The 19,468-nt window shown below is 52.8% G+C and overlaps 2 protein-coding genes across 2 annotated transcripts; both read right to left on the reverse strand.

Annotated features, from left to right (window-relative positions):
* Window positions 1-8,685: 8,685 nt before the first annotated feature.
* Window positions 8,686-9,714, reverse strand: LOC104014870 (olfactory receptor 52K2). The gene has a single exon (XM_009467543.2). The coding sequence runs from the start codon at window positions 9,712-9,714 to the stop codon at window positions 8,686-8,688; it is 1,029 nt and encodes a 342-aa protein (XP_009465818.2).
* A 5,774-nt stretch (window positions 9,715-15,488) lies between these two features.
* LOC104014869 (olfactory receptor 52I2-like) lies at window positions 15,489-16,436 on the reverse strand. The gene has a single exon (XM_009467541.1). It carries the CDS (start codon window positions 16,434-16,436, stop codon window positions 15,489-15,491), a length of 948 nt encoding a protein of 315 aa, XP_009465816.1.
* Window positions 16,437-19,468: the final 3,032 nt, after the last annotated feature.

A 19,468-nucleotide genomic window follows, 5' to 3' on the forward strand; every position in this document is an offset into this window, starting at 1 on the left:
GCGCACAGGCAGGAATGAGGGCAGGTTGGTGCTGTCCTCTGCCACCGCCTGCCTGTCTGTCCCTGGCCACGGCACCCAGCCTTCACTGCACCCTCTGCACCGCACACGGACAGGGCCGGCGGGGACCAAACCAAAACTACCGTTAGAGTCTGTAAAAGCTCCTGGACAAACAGGACCCCGGTTTTCAGCTGCTGTCCCTCCCAGGGAGGTGGTGGCAGTGCAGGGAGGTGGCAGGGGGGTGGTGGCAGGGCAGGGGGGTGGTGGCAGGGCAGGGGGGTGGCAGGGGGGTGGCAGGGGGCTGGTGGCAGGGCAGGGAGATGGCAGGGAGGTGGCAGAGGGGTGGTGGCAGGGCAGGGAGGTGTCAGGGGGTGTCAGGGAGGTGGTGGCAGGGCAGGGAGGTGGCAGGGGGTGGCAGGGATGTGGCAGTGCTGCCTTCTGGCCAGGAGGTGCCTCCCATGCTCCATGCCTGGTGCCGTGCCCGGTGCCACAGCGGTGTCCCCAGGGCAGCCCGGCTACCTGCTTGCCCAGAGCAGAGGGAAGAGGTTTGGAGACACATTCATTTATTTTTTCCTCTTCCCAGTAGCCTGGCAGTGCGAGCAGCAGCAGCGGGGAAGGGCTGCCCTCCCTGGGCTCTGTGGTCACTAGTTAGCAGAGCAATAACCACCCTTGCAGAGGTGCCGGCAGCTTGGAAGGGCCACGTCTTACCAGAGAGGTGTTGGAGATGTGCATGGCATCACCGGGACACATGCACCCCTCTGCTCCTGAAACTGCACCCATGGCCCTTGCTAACCCACTGGGCCAGAGCTGGCAGGTTTGGGCACCTCTCCTCTCGCTGCCCCTGCAACCCTGGGACAGGGCACGTGCTCCTGCTGCCACCGTCCCCCCAGCTCACCCGCCAGCAGTGCAAATGCCACTGTCCTCCCGGCTCACCTTCCAATGGTGCAAATCTTGGGGCAGGGAGAAACATCTGCTCCAGGAGTTCTGCTTTGCACAGCCCCACTATAGGGCTGAGGAGGGCTTGGTGTCCAGCGTGGGACCCCTGCCCCTCGGCAAGAGGGGCTGACATAGTGTGTGGGGGATGTGTGACGTTGTGGTCCACCATCCAGGCATGGAAGGGGCTTCAGGGCACCATCCCAGCAGCACAGGGGTCTCCGACACACCCCAGGGCCCGTTTCACTCCAGCAGCTGTGAGTTGGATGTGTAGGACTCTGCGGGGGCCAGGGACCAGCCGTGACCTGGAGGAGCCGTTTGCAGGCTCAGACCATCCTCTGGTTTCGTCCTTCTGTTCCCCCCAGGATGAAATTCTCTGGGGGTACCCAGGACACCCCATTCCCAGGGTATTAGGCCCTGGGGTTGTGCCCACACAGGGGGATGCAGGAGAAAGGGGGTGTTTTGCAATCCAGACTCTCTCCCTGACTGATGCCACACCAGTCCTGTCCCCTTGGCCACCCCTCAGCTGCCCGGACCTGCTGGGGCTTGTCCCAGTCCACCAGCTGGGACGGGAGCAGGAAGGAGTGGTGGCCAAGGGACGTGTCACCAATGCATGCAGCTCCTGCTGCTGCCTCCATGGCCCTGAAGAAACCCACCCTGGACTGCTCCGCAGCTTGCTTTCTGCTGGGACCTGGCCTTCAACCAGCTCAGCAAAGGCCTGATGACACTGGAGTGGAGGCAAGGGCAGCTGGCTGCACAGCCGGGCACAGTGCTGGGGTTGGGGGGGGGGATGGCTGGGACGGGGGCTGCAAGACCTTGCCATCCCAGTCCAGACCAGTTCAACAGGTTGTCTTCTCCTGACTGTGCTCCTGAAGCAGCTCCAGAGCAGCAGACCACCGGGGGAGCCGGGTGCAGGGTGCACAGTACATGGTGCAGGGTAGAGGGTGCATGGTGCACAGTGCGTGGTGCAGGGTCCCCGCTGCAGAGCGGTTTATGCACCGCAAGGCTGCTGAGCAGGGTCCGTACCCAGGGCAGTGCTGTCCTAGCAGCGAGGAGACCTGGGTTTTGGGAGGCACAAGCTGAAGGGTTTGCTGGGGAGCTGCTTTCAGAGCAGCACCAAGAGCTGCCCAGTGCCCGGTGCGGCCAGGAGAGCCATCAAGGCTGTCCCCCCGCAGCCCCGGCACACACCTGGCCGTGTTGCATGGCCCGAGGCGGGAGCTCCCTTACCCCCCCCAGCACTGCCCTGGGTCGCACATCGCCAGCATGGCCATAGGTCACAAGCACCCTTAAAACGGGGGCAGCGGGGACAAACGTCAGGGCAACTCCTGGCATTTCGTGCTGGGTAAGAGGTGGCCTCAGGAAGCAGAGGCTGCAGCGTTGCTTTGTCCCTGGCATCCGATGCACTCAGTGTGAACCCCCGGGGGAGAACAGGCTCCTGGCTTGGGGAAGAGCTACTCCGGGCGCAGGACCCCCCAGCACCCCCCGCAGCAGCGCCAGGCACAGGATTTTGTGATGGAGCATCACTGCGCTGGTGGTGAGCCGAGCACCCCTCGCCCCAGGGACTAGGCCTGATCCTGCCTGCAGAAAGGTACGTGCCGTTAGCCTCAGCAGGAGACTCATGCACTGTCCCCTTGCCACGGGCACAGATTTTGGGCTGTGTGGCCCGTGACACGAGACAGGAGCACCTCTCCAAGATGTCTTGAGTCCTCTGACTTATTTTCTTTCCTGGGCTTTTGAGCAAGTCAAAGTTAAAAGCAATTGAACTTTGTTTGGTTTTTGTTCCATCAGGCTCCCTTCCTGGGAGTAGTCCAATTAGTGCTAACGAGCTGGATGGTAATTACAGCACGGGGGCACAGGAGGATTGATTGCTGGTGGCCAGGCTGGCCTGGCCCCTGGCAACCCCCCGTCTGGCTGCCGAGGGGCCAATTAGCAGGTTTGCAACTGATGATGCTTCGCTGGGGATTTTGCATCAGTTCCTTGGCTGGAGCCAGAGCTGGTGGCAAGGGGTGACTGTCCCCGTGTCCCCTCGGTCATCTCACCGTGGGGAGAGACCTGGCTGCAGGACCCTGGTCCCTCTTTCCATCCCCCCCCCCCCCCCCCCCAAATTAACTCCTTTCCAACACCGCCCCAGCCCCTGCCAGCTCCCTGGTGCACAACGGCCCCTTCCTCCCAAAGCCCCCGGCTCTGCACGGGGGCACTGGTGGCACTGGGACCCCTCTGTCCCCTTGGCGGTCTGTCCCCTTTGCAGGGGGAGGCGTGTTTGGGCAGCTGTGCCTTGCTGTTCCCCGGTGCCCGCTATGGCCAGGCGGGGACTCCCCTGGGGTGCTCCGTGGGGACCCCCAAGCTCCCTCCTGGTGCCGGGGGTTTGCTCCAGCGCCTCACGCTCAGGGTGGCTGCAGGCTTCATGCAGCTCCCCCGGGTCCGTGGAGCAGCTGCCTGGTACGAAAACCAGCAGCCAAATCCAAACTTTTCAGAAGTCTGTAAAAATCAGAGCCACACTTCCCCAAACCCAGCCCCAGGGCTGGGACGTTTTTAGGGGCTGAAAATGCCATGGTAAAATGAGAAAACCTCTTCCAGTGGCACCTCCAACACTCACCACCGGGAGCTGGAGTTCGAGTGGTGTTTCCAAAAGAGACCTTTTGTGCTGCAGATCCCAAGAAGGCTTGTATGCTACAGCCATGTAAGGAAATGTTGCTGAGCAGTGTTAATTCAGCTGGGATTAAAATATACATTCGTTTTGAGTGGCGTGGGGCATGGGCTATGGTGAGAAGGGATGGTGCAGGCTCTGGGGCTGGTGCAGGCAGGAGGTGAAGGCACAAGGAGAATGGTGGGAGCTGGGGTCTGTGCACAACCCGGGGCCCCAGGCAGCCAGTGCGGGACTTGCAAGGGGAGGTATCGGCTAAAAGCTTTTAATTTGTTTGCATCAAGAATCTTCTTGGCCACGTGCATGTTCATCCAGCTCTTTCATGCTATCCTGTAGACACCTCCACAGCATGGCCAGGGCTGGGTATCGCTGCCCAAACCCACCGGCCTTTGCAGGGGCCCGTTGGCAGCGCAGGTCTCTGTGTCCCCTGTCTGCCCCTCTCCGAACAGCCCCGACGGTGGGCATCTACCCCTGCACAGCACTCACAGGGTTAAGCTGTTGTTTGCTTTGGACACTTCACCCGAAGGAGAGATTAAAAATTAGCAAGTGAGCTATGGCTAATAGGTGAAAGTGTCCTGAGGCTAATTACTCAGCCCTGATGCATCTATCTGTTGCCACTCATGGCTGCTTTGCAGGTAAACAAGGGAAAGTGCCTCTTGGGGCTCCTGTGATCAGTGGTGGACAAACCTGGGTCGGGAGAGCTGCTCCATGGCCAGGGACAAGGGGGAAGTCACAGGCCGGGAGCAGCTCAGTGTCACAGGCTGAGCTCTGGTGACACGGACACCCCACGCCCCCGCTATCGCAGCCCCGTGCCCGGGCTGCTCGGGGGCTGTTTGCAGAGGGGACCCTGCAGGGCTCGGCTGGGCCCGGCTGCAGCCCCTGGCCTTTGCTGGTTCCCAGGCTCTGCCCACTGGAGCGGGCAGGAGGGTCCCAGCCCCGGACCCGGATGGGATTCAGCCCATCCCTTGGGCACCCCTTGCACTGAGCCGCACCACGCCACCCGCACGAGGGCAGGCCAAAGCATCTGCTTCGTTAGCAAATGGGGCCCTTGTTCACCTTCGCACGGTGCTGGGGCAAATGCTGTCCCCCAAACTCGCCAATAGCCAGGACCCCCTAACTAGTCAGGATTTGCACCACCAGCACTGTTTTATCACTGATTTTATGTCTGCAGCGGTCAGCGAGCAGATCCCTCATGTCGCAAAGCCCAGTCCTGCTCACAGCCAAGTCAGTGGAGGTTTTCCCAGTGAAATCATGGGTACTGGGGGGCATGTCCTGACCACCGCTGGTAGGATGCCTGCTCAGCCAGGACCAACCTTTCTATGCTTGTACTTATAAAGTTCATGGAGGAGCGGCTGGTTCACCTGATGTGTGTGCTCGTGTCCAGGGGGACCTGGGTGGGCTGGAGAAGTGGGCCAGCAGGAATCTGAAGAAGTTCAGCAAGTGCCAGGTCCTGCCCCTGGGGAGGAACAAGCCCAGGCACCAGCACGGGCTGGGGCCACCCGCCTGGAAAGCAGCTTGGCAGAGAAGGTCCTGGTGGGCACCAAGTTGATCACGAGCAAAGGTGGCCACGGGTGTCCTGGGCTGCATCAGGAGGAGACTGGCCAGCAGGTCAAGAGAGATGATCCTTCCCCTCTGCTCAGCACTGGAGAGGCCACAGCTGGAGTGCTGGGTCCAGTGCTGGGTTCTCCAGTATGAGAGACATGGACAGACTGGAGAGAGTCCAGCCAAGGGCCACAAAGATGCTGCAGGGGCAGGAGCATCTCTGCTATGAGGAAAGCCTGAGCGAGCTGGGACTGCTCAGCCCGGAGAAGAGGAGGCTCAGGGAGATATTAATGTATACCCAAAGGGAGGGTGCAAAGAGGCCGGAGCCAGGCTCTTTCCAGTGGTGCCCATAATACCTTAAGAATTTTTTTCCTTTTAGACATTTTGGTGGCTCAGATGAGCGCTGGCAATGACGCGTGGCTGCGCACAGGGGTAAAGTTTGCCATCACTTACACCACCGGAGCATTTCTGCGTGTGGGAGGTGGCAGGCTGAGAACTCACCTGTGCTTTCTGTTGGAACTGAACTTTTGAGATTTTAAGTTTTTTTATTTGTGGAAAAACCATGTTGTAGATGTTCTTGAGGCAGAGAGCAGGAAGCAGAGACAGAAAAGATCACATTTAATTTTTAGTCCTTTGCTTTGTCGTAGTCCCCCTGTCCAGAGTCATGCACTGATCTCTGGCAGTGTTCAATGAAGGCAGGAGCATCTCTTAAGGTGTTGGTGGCAGGGAGCACGTTGTACAACACCAGCTGCTGGTCCTGAGTGGTGATAAACCCCCCGTTTGCCTTGCTGACTGAGGAAGCAATGAGAAACATAACCAGTGCTTGTAGGAACATACATGGAAGCTTTTTCATACAAGCTAAGAGCACCCTGCGCTCCGTCCTTTTTTTTGCGCAGCAAAATGCTCCCAGTTTCAGTCTCACACTAAACATTAACTCCGGCAGGCTTACCTAAGCCCTGTCAACGCACAATGCCAGAGGGCCTGGGGAGGTCGCCTGGCCCTTTCTCCGCCCTGCCGCAGCATCAGCAAGATGCTTGTCTAAGGTTCTCCAGTGGTGGATTGCCTCCTTTCCAAGAAACCTGTTCAAGTGCTGAACACCTTCCTGGTAGAGTTTTTAAACAGGTCTAACCTAAACCTTCATAGTCAAGTTACGTATATGATATACAATAGCCTGTCAGAGTTCAAGGAGTGTCTGGATGCTCTTAGTCATATGGTTTAGTTTTAGGTAGTCCTGCGAGGAGCAGGGAGTTGGACTCAATGATCCTTATGGGTCCCTTCCGACTTGAGATATTCTATGATTCTGTGATTCTTTGAAGTTTTCCAGCCGATGCATGTCAGTGGGACTGTGATGATTTATGTCATTTTTGAGAGGATGATCGACAAAGGGAGGAAGGAAGCAAAGGTGGATGGATGCATCACATTTTACAGGAGACTTTTTTTTTTCCTTACTTCTTGAGTAGACCACCCTCTCTCCAAAGTGGGTGATAAATCTGCAGTCACTCTTTGCAGAATCACGAAATAACTCTATTTCCTAGAGTGATCTGTGATCATTCCTGGCACCTGTAACCGTAGGTTATGTCAGGAATAGGAAACAGCTTTCGCTTTAGATTTCTGAGTGATTTTCCAAGCTCGGTGTACGCAGCAGCAATTGCTTCTATGCAGAGCACCGTCTCCATCCTGGGTTCCTCCTTTCCAGCCGATTCTGCAGCGCTGGTGCTTGGGTCAGCTCACGGTTCCTTGCATTGGCTTTGCTGGATTTGCAAACACTTGTAGGAGGACTTGCAACACTTTACCTTACCACATTGCCTTTGCATTGACGTGCATGTGGTCCCGGTCAGAGTTTACAGTGGTGTGGTGGGTTGACCCTGGGTGGACGCCAGGTGCCCACCAAAGCCGCTCTATCACTCCCTTCCTCAGCTGGACAGGGGAGAGAAAAGAGAACAAAAGGCTCGTGGGCTGAGATAAGGGCAGGGAGTGATCATTCACCAGTTACTGTCATGGGCAAAACAGACTCGGCTTGGGGAAATTAGTTTAATTTATTACCAATCAAATCAGAGTAGGATAATGAGAAATAAAACCAAATCTTAAAAACACCTTACCCCCACCCCTCTCTTCTTCCCAGGCTCAACTTCACTCCCAGTTTACCTACCTCCTCCCCCCAGCAGCACAGGGGGACGGGGAACGGGGGTTGGGGTCAGTTCATCACACACTGTCTCTGCTGCTTCTTCCTCCTCAGGGGAGGACTCGTCACACTCCTCCCCTGCTCCAGCCTGGGGTTCCTCCCATGGCAGACAGTCCTCCACAAGCTGCTCCAACCTCAGTCCTTCCCCTGGGCTGCAGTTCTTCATGAACTGCTCCAGCGTGGGTCCCTTCCATGGGGTGCAGTCCTTCAGGAGCAGACTGCTCCAGCGTGGGTCCCCCGTGGGGTCACCAGTCCTGCCAGCAAACCTGCTCCAGCCTGGGCTCCTCTCTCCACGGGGCCATGGGTCCTGGCAGGAGCCTGCTCCAGCACAGGCTTCCCACGGGGTCACAGCCTCCTCCGGGCATCCCCCTGCTCCGGCGTGGGGTCCTCCATGGGCTGCAGGGCACAGCCTGCCTCACCATGGGCTTCCCCAGGGGCTGCAGGGGAATCCCTGCTCCGGCGCCTGGAGCACCTCGTCCCCCTCCTTCTGCACTGCCTTGGGTGTCTGCAGGGCTGCTCCTCTCACATGTTCTCACAACTCTCTCCAGCTGCAATTGCACAGTTTTGTTTTTTTTTTTTTTTTCCCTCTTCTTAAATATGTTATCACAGAGACGCTGCTGCCGTCACTGATGGGCTCAGCCTTGGCCAGTGGTGGGTCCGTCTTGGAGCCGGCTGGCATCGGCTCTATTGGACATGGGGGAAGCTTCCAGCAACTTCTCACAGAAGCCACCCCTGTAGCCCCCGGCTACCAAAACCTTGCCACACAAACCCAATACAAGTGGAGAGGCACAGAGAAGTGTGGGAGGTGATGCCTGAGACTGCTGCAGTGAATGTCTAACTGTGGCCTTTGAGTAAATCAGATTCCTCTCCCTGGTAGCCATGATGTTTCTCAGATACACTGGTCTGACTTCTGATTAGAAGTGGAGAGCAGACTTCTCTTGCATGGATGGGTGGAGGAGACACAGGGGGAGCCATTCCCACCCCTTGTGAGCAGGGAAGGGGTCAGAGCACCCTCTTCTCCCCTCCACGTGGGACCTGAGGCACTGAGCACTGTGGTATCATCTCGCTGGTGCTTGGTGGACTGAACCGTCCTCTGGCTGATGCACCTCAGTCTGTGGGGCACCTCAGCCACGTGCCACAGGGGCTGAAACGCTGCTAGTGATATCAGAGAGCTACCATGATGCAATGTCTCCAAGTGATATCTTGGAAAACATGAGTGCATTGGCCAAAGAGACAGTTGCCCAGCACCCATCAGAACTGGCCTGTTGGTTTCATGTGAATAAACTATTGCCATGTCAGCAGTAGGCATCTGGTCTAGGTTCCCCTTCTAGTCACTGCAGAGAGATGGACATTTCTGGGGGATAATTCATTGCACCTAACTTCACACCTATTCTAGGATGGGATAAATTATTTTCTGGCAGTGCCTCCTTCTCTCACCATCTGACCTGTCTTTATCAGCTTGTGAGATATTGAGTCTTGCCAACTGCCCCAATAGTTTGAAGATCCCTTCCTGGATCTGCTTCATCTTTATGCCATAAATGAGGGGGTTGAGCATGGGAGGGACTGTCAAATAGAAATCAGCCACTAGGACTTGGACATGAGGAGCCAAGCCAAAAGAGAACATCTGCAGGTACATGGAGAGTAGGCCACCTATGTAAAACAGCAGGATGATAGAAACATGGGACCCACAGGTCCTGAGGGCCTTGAGACGTGCCTCTTGGGATGGCAGCCTCATCACAGACCTCAGGATCATACCATAGGAGAAGGTGATGAAGACAGAGTCTGTCCCCACCAATAGTGTTGCCACGATGAGGCTGTAGAGATCGCTGACAGATGGGTCGGCGCAGGCCAGCTCCACCACGGCCATGTGCTCGCAGTAGGAATGAGGGATGACTCTGGTTTTGCAGTAGGGTAAGCTGGTGAGGAGGCACATTAAAGGTGTCATGACACCAGCTCCCCTGGCCAGAGACAGCAGTCCTATCTGGATGGTCCTTGAGCTCGTTAGGATGGTGTTGTATCTCAGGGGGTTGCAGATGGCTATATACCGGTCAAAGGACATTGCCAGGAGCACCCCTGACTCCACTGCAGTGAATGTGTGGATGAAGAACATCTGGATGAAGCAGGCCTCAAAACCAATCTCCCTTGAATCCAACCAGAATACACCCAGCATCTTGGGAACTACAGCAGTTGAGAAGATGAGGTCGATGACAGCCAACATGGAAATGAAATAGTACATAGGCTCATGGAGGCTTTTGTCCAGCCTCACAGCAAGAAGGACCATGCTATTTCCCAGCAAGGTCATGATGTATGAAAAGCAGAATGGGATGGAAATCCACACATGGAGATCTTCCAGGCCAGGGATGCCCATCAGGAGAAAAGGCGAAGAGTTGGTGTTGGATCGGTTGGCGGTTGACATGGCACAGGTGGGCCAAGCCACACCTTTGTTCCCAATTTCAGTCCCCTGTAACAGTGACAGAAAGGTTGGGATGTGGCTGCCATCTGTCTGATCATAAAACTGTTTATGATGAGTTTTCAAGCATCACACAATTTTGTCGTATTTATTTGGAGAAAAACTTTCAGAACCTGTTATCTACAGCCAGGCTTTTAAACTGATGCTGTGGTCAGGGCTTGCGGGCATCCAGAGATGGAGAACCTCCATCCCTTGATTTTTGCCTCAAGTGCTAATCATCCTCATGGTTATAACCACGTGCTTTTCTTCCCGTTTGACATTGCCTGTCTGCTCCTCCCAGCCGCAGCATCCTCCTCTACCTTCCTGTGCTTGGCCAGAGAGCCCTTTATGGCGGAGTACCTTCACTGCATGCAGGTATGTACTTCCATGACCAAGGAGTTATTCTTGATAAACTAAAGACCTAGAGCCCTGCAAGTTTCTCATCTCCACTCACTTGTTCCACTGTCTGTCTTATTGAGAGGGTTTTCTTGCACATCTCCAAGATTTCAACATCCTTTTTGAAAAAATATAACCTCTTCCATTTCCCTCTTATGCATCCAAAATCGCACCAGCCCTTTGGGCCCCCGTGTTACCCTTTCAGTGTGCTGTCAGCTGCTTTCCAGATCCTCAGTTCTCCAGGATACAGTGCTCCACTCTGAAAACCTGCCTCTCCTTACCCCGGTATTTAGCTTCTTGCAGGCAGTTCCTTTGAACGGCCAAGTCTGCCAGTCTCTCTGGACTGCTCTGCATGACTTGCCTTTCCCCAGTATTATTTGAAACAGTTTGTGCTGATTTGGGGACAACTGATTACAGACGTACAGAATAACTTCTAGTCTAGAGACAACCGCTGTGGCATCCCTGCAGAAACACAAGCTTTTTGTGATGATGGTTCTGACAGCTTCATTTTGAGGTTTCTTAGTCATCCCGTTCTTAATGCTGATGCTTCACAGATGTTGCATTGTGTGAGCTCCTCACCTGAAAACAGTGTCGTGGATGCACATTTCTTTTAGATAACTCTGTGTACTGTACTCAAACACACACACATGCCCACATTGATTAACTAAACTTGCTATCTCATCAGAAAATGAAATCAGGTTTGTTTGACAAGAGCTGTTTCCTGCAAAGCCACATGATTGCCATAATTTAATTTGATTCCAGTCCTTTAATTCTTTATTGACCAAATCTCCTGTTAACTTCTTGGGCATTCTGCTGGGCATTGACGTCAGGCTAAGCAATCTGCAGCTAATCACATCATCGTACTTTCTCACTAAAGTAATGGCCCGAGGAAGCATCTGCAGTCACCGCAGCATGCCAGGACTCATAAAGTTTGGCAGAAGAGGCCAAGGACCTCCTTGGCCAACTCAGAGAAGCTTTTTCCCTCGTGTAAATTACCCAGACCTGCTGCTGTATTTGTTTTCTGTTCTTAGCAGAAGCTGTTTAACATCCTTCTCAGCTACCAATCAATTAAATTACATTAAAAAATAAAGTTCTCTGATCGCCTTTCTCTCAGGCAGGCGTGGACCTCTCTTCTCCATGCAGAGGGACAGATGCCTTCATCTGCTTTTATCTGATTTCTCTACTTAACAGCTTGTAACTCCCACCAGATCCTGACCAGCTCCCCCATTTCACTTTGTCCGTGGTGCGTTAGCTGCAGCTCTCAGTGCTCCGTTTGCTTTCCTAACCACAGCTGTCCTTTCCGCAAGCGTGCAGGGCAGCCGGCTTGGCCATTCGCTGAACTTGTTCAAAACATCTCCTAACTTACTCTGCAGTTTCCTTGTCCAAATTCCCTCTGCCTTTAAGTTCCCTCAGCTTTGGGAAAATGGAACTTTAATGAAAAATCAGTACTGCAGGCTGAAATGCATTGAGATCACTGCCACCGGTTCCTAGGCACTGCCAACTTTTTTTCCCTGTAGTTTAATTCCTCTTTACTCCTCGCAGTTAATTAGTGCTGGATGCAGAACCCTGTGATTGAAGGAATGGTCCCTGCGCTCTCCCGTGACATTTCATGTCTGCTTTGTCACATCTGCCACACTGAGCTCTCCTCGCCTTGCACCCCTTTCCTTCTCGTCACAGACACCAGTGGCCGTGGGGGATTCCCCCTGCAGCATAGTGCATGCTTCAGACATACTCTGCTATGGAGATACAGCAAGGTCATTTCAGGACGGGGCACAAAGGCGAGTGCTGCCTGGCCTGGCTGATAGCACGGTGTTTGGGACGCCCATTCGCATCAAAGGCAAAGCTCCAGCTCCAGACCGTGCCCTGAGCCTGTAACTGATCTGGTGTGCGCTCCTGGGGCGCTCGCTCCTCTTCCACAAATTGCACCACGGATGCAGGACACCTCCCCAACATAAAGCTTTGTCTCCCAGCTGGGTCAGGATGCTGGGTCAGTGGGGCTGGGTGGGACCCTGGACCAACGGGCTGCCCGCCTCCTTCACCCCTCCACCCGATCCCGGGCGAGCTGCACCACGTGTGACATAACCCAGCCTATTTCACCAAATTCTGCCTGTCGGCAAGAACCCCCAGGGGCATGCCTGTAGCTTTCCAGTCAGATACCTGCTGTTGTGTCCAAGGGATTAAGAACGTTATCTGTGGTTGAAAATCTAGTTTGTTTTACAGAAAATGTGCATTTAGCTAATTACTGATAAATTTATGCAAAGAGAAACAAGCCTACTCTTTTGCAGCAAACAATTTCTGGTTTTGGTTAAAGGGTTTCACAATGGTTTGTTTACTTTTTTAAACTCAAGGCCTATTTTACCTAAAAAATACTTTTAAAAAATCAGAATTCTGCAGCCTTGGGTCTGCAGTTTCATTTAATAAGAAACTTAAAAATTTTGAAAAACTACTTTTAAAATAAATTTTCCAGCAATTGCCTTTTTCCTAACAGACTCACATTGTGAATGCATACAGGCCAGATGCTGAAGTCCCACCAGCCTCCCGTCTTTAGGCACCTGGAGCAGCCTGCCGTGCCCTGACTCCTGCCAGTCCTCCCGTGCAGCCACCCACCTTGCTCTCTGCTTGCAGACAGCTGCCACCCTCAGGGATGCTCATGCCAAGAAAGAAACAGCTCCGGTGCATGAGGGCAGAGCTGCACGGCTGTGCATAAATCACCCCAGGCAATCCCACTGGGAGTCTGCTCCGGGATGGAGACTCCCAAGAGCACAAGTCCTCTCCAGGCATCTTCTGTAATAACCTCAGCGAAGGGGCGGACAGTAACAGCCTTAGTCCCCAGTCAATTCTCTCTCATCTAATTTCTTTTACAAATGTCAGGTGCTAGGAGATGACCAAGGGAGACAGGAATAGGCTGCACAAGTTGTCTCCAGCAGAATGAAAGACCTTCTTTGTGTTTCTGCCTGGAGCAAGGCAAGTGCAGTTTCATTTCTGGCTCTGCTGAATGAGGAGCTGGAAGTCTCTCCTGGCTCTCGGTGCAAAGGGCCAACCCATGAGCTGTCCTCGCCCCCACCAGACCCCCTTCCCAAGCCCCAGGCAGCATAAGGCTGAAATGTGCAAATTCAGTATAGCAAAAAATGCAAATTCAGGCCAGCAGAAACATTCTGTCAACTGTTTTTTCAAGGTGTCAGGGAAGAGCGCAGCAGAAAGTCACATAAACACCACAAAGACAGAAGAAAATATTTTTGACTTGGAGAATGACACATTCAAACCAGTTCTGAAACTGAATGCATTTCACTGAGTTTAATTTTTCAATTAATGTAGAAGTGAGGACTAAACATGACATTTTGGGTGGGATTCATCTGAACAAACACAGGTGGCAGTTGTAGAGAGGGTGTCAGTCTATGGCTGGAGCTGGTCCTCCAGATTGCCTTCATATCCATGGACACAAACAGTGACTTTACGGCAGTATTCAGCCCAACCTGAAGCTAATATCTGAAATAGGTCAGCAGAATTATGCTTCACCTGCCCCTTTCATTGCCATGGCTGTAAGGGAGATGGTGGTGACCATGTGGACCCCTGCCCTGAATGTGTCTGAGGAGGATGAGAGTTGTCCCACTCCTTTGCTCTTGGAGGAGACATGCCACCTCTCGATGCTTTTCTTCTGAATCCTTGTGTTAATGGACACAGATCCCCAACGTCATCCCTCTCCTCCTCCTCCACCCTCGGACCCAAGTGGGGTCATGGCTCCTCTCTCTGGATGCAACTCCCCCCACCAAGCAGAGGACCGCGAGCACCTCTGAGACACAGCCGCTCACCTCTACTGAATTCTCTCGATTTCCTCGCTCCCTTAAACACCCGAATGGCACCTGTCACATAACCCTGGCAAAACACCCCAGCAAATGCTCACCAGCCTGCTGCTTTTGTCCCAAAACACTGACTCTTTGTCCTTTAGGTGTTACTCAGTCTCAGAAGGCTCCAGCCTGGCCCCAGGAGGAGCACCCCTGCGGAGTGGGTGCAGAGCATCCCTCTGCCACTGGAGCATCCTCCATTTCCGAGGAGAAGAAACCCTTGTGAGCGGCTGAACCTCTGAACCTCTTGGTACTGAAGAAAGGCAAGGCATGGGGATATGAGTTGTTGGTGTTGGTACTTTGGGTAGTTGCTGTTGACATGTATCTTCATGTTCACTGAAATTGCACCTCTCCCAGCGAGCTTCCAGTACCAGTTCAAAATAATGCCTGCAGAGTAGCTCCTTATCCCAGGTCAGAGCTGGACTTTCCATCTGCTAATGCTAAGCTGTAGAGTCTCAGAATGGCTCCTTGTGCCCACAGCTTCCAGATAAAACCTGCCCTTGCTGGGGGACCTGACCTGTCTGGGTCATTCCCAGCTGGATCCCAGCTTCCAGAACAGGAAGGCTCCTGCACCTGGGGAAGTCTCAGCATGGTTGGGTGCTGCAGCCCCCCGACAGAGCCTGTGAATCCTGGTTGGACATAGCTGGCTGGCTCAGAGAGGGATCAGAAAAGTCTGGGATGCAGCTGGTCTACGGGCAACAACAGTTAGCCAGGCCTCAGGACACTCAGACCTACGGCATGCTATCCTTCAGGCCTCCAAGACATGGTAGATTTAGCTATTCATGGACTTGTGGTCATTACAACAAGCAGACACAGCATTGGTAAGTATCTCCAAGTAGACTCAATGTTTATTTCCACCACTACAGGGTATGGACACCTAGATACAGTGATAAATGCCATTGTGCATCTCCCTGCTTTGGTTTCCTCACCCAGCTGGTGTGAACTGTCTGATGGACAGAATGCTTTGAAGAGATCAGTTTTGAAGATGTTCAGTTTCCGTCATCACCCAGAAACCCAGAAAAGCTGGTCCGTGCTCAATGAGGTCAGCCTTTTGTGCAAGAGAGGCCCAGAAAGGAGAACCTCTGTGGCTACAGCACCTGCAATGTGTGACCGTCCCCTGTTGCTAGCAGGGACTAAAGAAGACGTCACAGAAGAAACTTCCCCATTTGGAATAGAATCTGTGTATTTACACAAATATACCTGGAGCCCTGAAATGTTGCTTTAAATTATCACAGGGATGTTCATGGCATCGGGAACATCTCAAAACCCGGAGGTGGCTGCTTTGTATCACCTGGGAAGGAGGAAGGGAAATATGACTCTGGTATTTGGGATCCCAGTCCCAAATAACTCTCATCACAGAGTAGGGTCTCATGTGGTCATTTAAGCCAACGAGTCCTCCCTCCCTCCTCTCATTGCTTCTGTTCACCGTGTGCATTCAATGGGAATGAAATTTGTCCTGGTTTTGCGTAGATGAATACACCTGGAAAACCATTGACTACTGTGTCAGGCATGAACCTTCCTGGAAAATAGCATTTTGAGCACTGCCTGACGGATCTGCTTGGTCCTCATGCTGTAAACGATGGGGTTCAGCACAGTGGGGAGGGTCAGGTAGAGATCAGCCAGCAGAACCTGTGCATGCACAGATATGCCACTGCCGAACTGCTGTGCATATATGGAGACTATCCCAGGGACGTAAAACAGCAGTATCACGCAGATATGACACCCACAGGTGCTGAAGGCCTTCCAGCACGATTTCTTCCCCAGGACAGTTTTAAGGATCATCCCATAGGACACAGCAATGAAAGCCATGTCCATCCCTACTATAAGAGAGGACCCAGCCACACTGTAAAGCCCACTGGGTCTGGGGTTTGCACACGCCAGCTTCGCTATGGCCATGTGCTCGCAGTATGAATGGGGAACAACGTGGGAATGGCAATAGGGGAGCTTTGTCACCATCCCAGTCAAGGGGTCCATGAAAAGGAGAGCTCTCACCACAATGGCCAGGCCTATCTGGGCAATTGTTTGGCGATTCAAGATGGCCTGGTACCTAAGGGGGTGACAAATTGCAACGTAGCGGTCAACAGCCATGGCCAAGAGCACTCCTGACTCCTCTGATGTTGTGGAGTGAACAAGGAACATCTGAACAAAACAGGCCATGTAACTAATCTGTGTAGAGTTCAGCCAGAACACGCTCAGCATCTTGGGAACGATGGTCGTCACCATCACCACATCAATGACTGCCAGCATGCCCAGGAAGCAATGGACGGGGTCACGCAGGGAGTTGTCCAGCCCAATGACAAGCAAAACACCACCATTTCCTACCAAGGTGATGATATAGCCTGAGCAGAAAAGGATGCCCAGGCAGATGGGGGAAGTTTCCAGGCTGGGGACACCCACAAGGATGAAGGAGGAGGAGTTTCTGTTGGGGCGGTCGAAGGGATCAGAAGCCATGCAGGAGAATCTTGCTTTTGTGCTTAAAAAAAGGAGCCCAGTTTTGAGCCCTGAGATGTCCAGAACTTAGGGGGATAAGATGGGGACTCTGCATCAGTGCGAGTCAAATCAGGAATCCACATCGTTATTATGATGTGTGAGGTAGGAGCACTACAGCATGACACGACTGGCTAGAGGGAAAGGATCAGAAATGCTGAATAAATGGGGATGTTATGGCCTGAAAGTTCTTGTAAGGTGAAGAAGTTCATGTTTCAAGTTGTGCCACCATGATAACCAAGGGACTTCTACAGTTCATTGCTTGTGAAAGGCTTATTTCTTTGTTGGTTGCTCACCACCACTCAGCTGACATCTTGAAATAAGCTGCAAGAGGAGAGAAAAAAGTCAGCATCCAGCTTCTCTCAGACAGCATTTTTGCCCAAGCAGCCCTGGCTTCCCTGCAATGGACCCAGCATAGGAATTTCCTCCAAATTTGCAGGGCAAAAAGTGGTCTCGGAAAGTGCTCTGGGACATTAAGCGTGATCATGAAATTGCCTTTTGCTGCTCTGTCTTCATTCTGTCATTCACCCATGAGAGAAGCCTGCAAAACTAGGAGGCAGTTAGAAGAAAAGATTAATTTCTGAGGCTTTATTCTGATGGGAGAAGCTTGAAGATAATACAAAAACTCCAGAGAACAATCCCAGAGAGACAAGAAGTAGAGCCTGAGTCCAGTGCGCAGGATCTACACATTCATTTGTGCCAAAACCTTGCTACTGCTTCTGCTGCTTCTCCCCACACAGTGGCAAAGACCAGGCAGGTGATGACTACACCAGATCCCTGCCTGTTAAAAGAAATTGCCTGGATGATCATCCACCAGTAGCTTTTCAGCAAGCAGCAGGCTGTGGGGTGGCTCATGGCTGACAATACCCATGCTAGTGACAACATGGAGTAAAATTCACCTGTGTACAGCCCAACTACAGGATCATTTAAGCTAAAATTTAACATTAGACATGGCCAGCGTGGCAGTAGTGAGAGACAGAAGCTAGATAACTTCGGAATAGAAATAAAGAAGATATTGGGAGGCAACTAAGGAAACACAGCATTTGAAGTTTTAAAATAGAGAGCAGACTTTTGTAGGCTTTGAACCCTCCATTTCAACTATAGGAGGTTTGGGGTTGCTGCAGGAGCTGCTGGCTGAAAAGACTGGTCAGGACAGAAGCGCTTACCTTCTGGCCTAAATGTCTGCAAATCAGGACATTTTAGAGGCTGAAACAGGATCAAAATTCCTTTTTAACTACGGCACCTAACTGCACTGCACTGACCCTCTGCATCCCGGTAACCAGCGGCTGCAGGAGGCAGGTGTGAATCCAGATTTGAGCAGCGAGGTTAACCCGTGGCTGCTTTCACCAACCCGTGCTCCCGAGCGGAGCCACGTACTGCCAGCGACGCGGACCAGCCTTTCAGACCAGCCCTGCTGTAAAACAGAGCTGTGCACCTTGGGATGGCGTAAGCCCCAGTCTAATACACCAGATCTCAGGGTCTACACAAGGGTCCCTCCGCAAAGACTCAGGGCATCGTTCAGCTGCTTAAACACAGGTGCCTAGAGCCATCTGAGACCCCCCGGTGTGTCCTACTTGGCTTCGACTTCCTTTACACCCAGCAGGGCGCAGGTCTCTGCAAACCCTGGGTGATGGTCTGCCTCTCCCACGTGGATGCCTTGGGTACCTGGGGGCATCTCAAGTGGCTGTAGACATCCAAGGAAGGGGCAGTGGAATGACACCCTGAGGGTCTGAGACCCCATTGCAGTCAGAGAAGAGCTCGAGCATGGAGCCTACAGAGTAACTGGCTCCCTAAATGTAGGAGTCTGCCCTAGGGTGAGCTGAGGTGCTCTCCAGGATCCACTGGACGTAGGGGCTGGATCTCCACTGGCTGCATTCAGTGCTTAGACACCAAGCACTCATGCACACAAGCATGTGTGGACACCTACCTCCAGGCACTTATGTGTGTCTGAATCCAGAGCCGCATCTCCAGGTGCCTACATCCAAGGCAAGACTATATTTGCTTCCAGAAGCTCTCTTCCACAGGCAGTGCCTGGCAAAATATTATTATCAGTATTGCAGCAGTAGTGAAGAACCCTGATCACAGGAACTTCTTGTCCTGGGAGGTAGAAAAACATAGCACAGAAGAACTTTGCAGCCTAAGCAAAGGCTTCTGATCCTGGTCTGGTATCTGTCTCACCTGTAGGACTGTCACCTGGAGGGCTGCAGCAGTACATCTCTGCGTACCTGTAAGTGCAGCAACACTGGGGTATTAATCCATCCTCTGGAAATCCCCTAAGGGACAGCAGACGGAGGACGCAGAGATTAGGTTTTCTGTCCTGTGAGGAGATGGAAATTTTCAAGACTGCTTCAGCTTCTTTCATTAGCTCTCCCTCGTAGTGTCATACTGTTGGGCTCTCAGGGTTATGGCGGTCTCCAGAGCCTGCTGGATGCCCATGAGACCAATGCACAAAATGTAAACTAAGAAGTCCGTCTGAAGTGGAGAAAAATCCCTTTGGTTTTGCCAGGGAGAGCAAGATGGTTTGGAAACTGTGGGTTTCCACTCTTCTCTCCACTCAGAACCATTACAGCAAACTTTTATGTCTATTTAATCCCCGAAAAGGGTTTGCGCAAGAGTTGATGCAGGGAGGTGGGATCTCACAGCAGGTCCTGAGCCTTGGCTGCATCACTCAGTATGTAGGTGAGGAACGATGCCTAATGATCATGCGTAAGGAAACCATGCATGATGGCAAGCCTCCAGCAGGTGTAAGGCCTGCCTTTAAGGATCATTAGCAGAATGCCAGCTTATTAGGGAATAAATCCCTCATTTTCCAGCTTATTTTCCAAAAAAAGATTCCGGGAGAAGTGCAGACGAGAGCCTATGTGTGAGCAGAAGCGCAGTACAAGAGGAACACCATACTGAGCTCGTCCTTTATTTTCCTGTCATCCATATAAAGTTATCCTACCTGGTATAAGGCGAGCGGGTACACTTAGTTTACTGCAGTGACTGGGCTGTGT

Source organism: Nipponia nippon, unplaced genomic scaffold (genome assembly GCF_047370975.1).
Source record: "Nipponia nippon isolate SJK-2023a ecotype South Korea unplaced genomic scaffold, ASM4737097v1 scaffold_2, whole genome shotgun sequence".
In the NCBI taxonomy this organism is placed as follows: Eukaryota; Metazoa; Chordata; class Aves; order Pelecaniformes; family Threskiornithidae; genus Nipponia; species Nipponia nippon.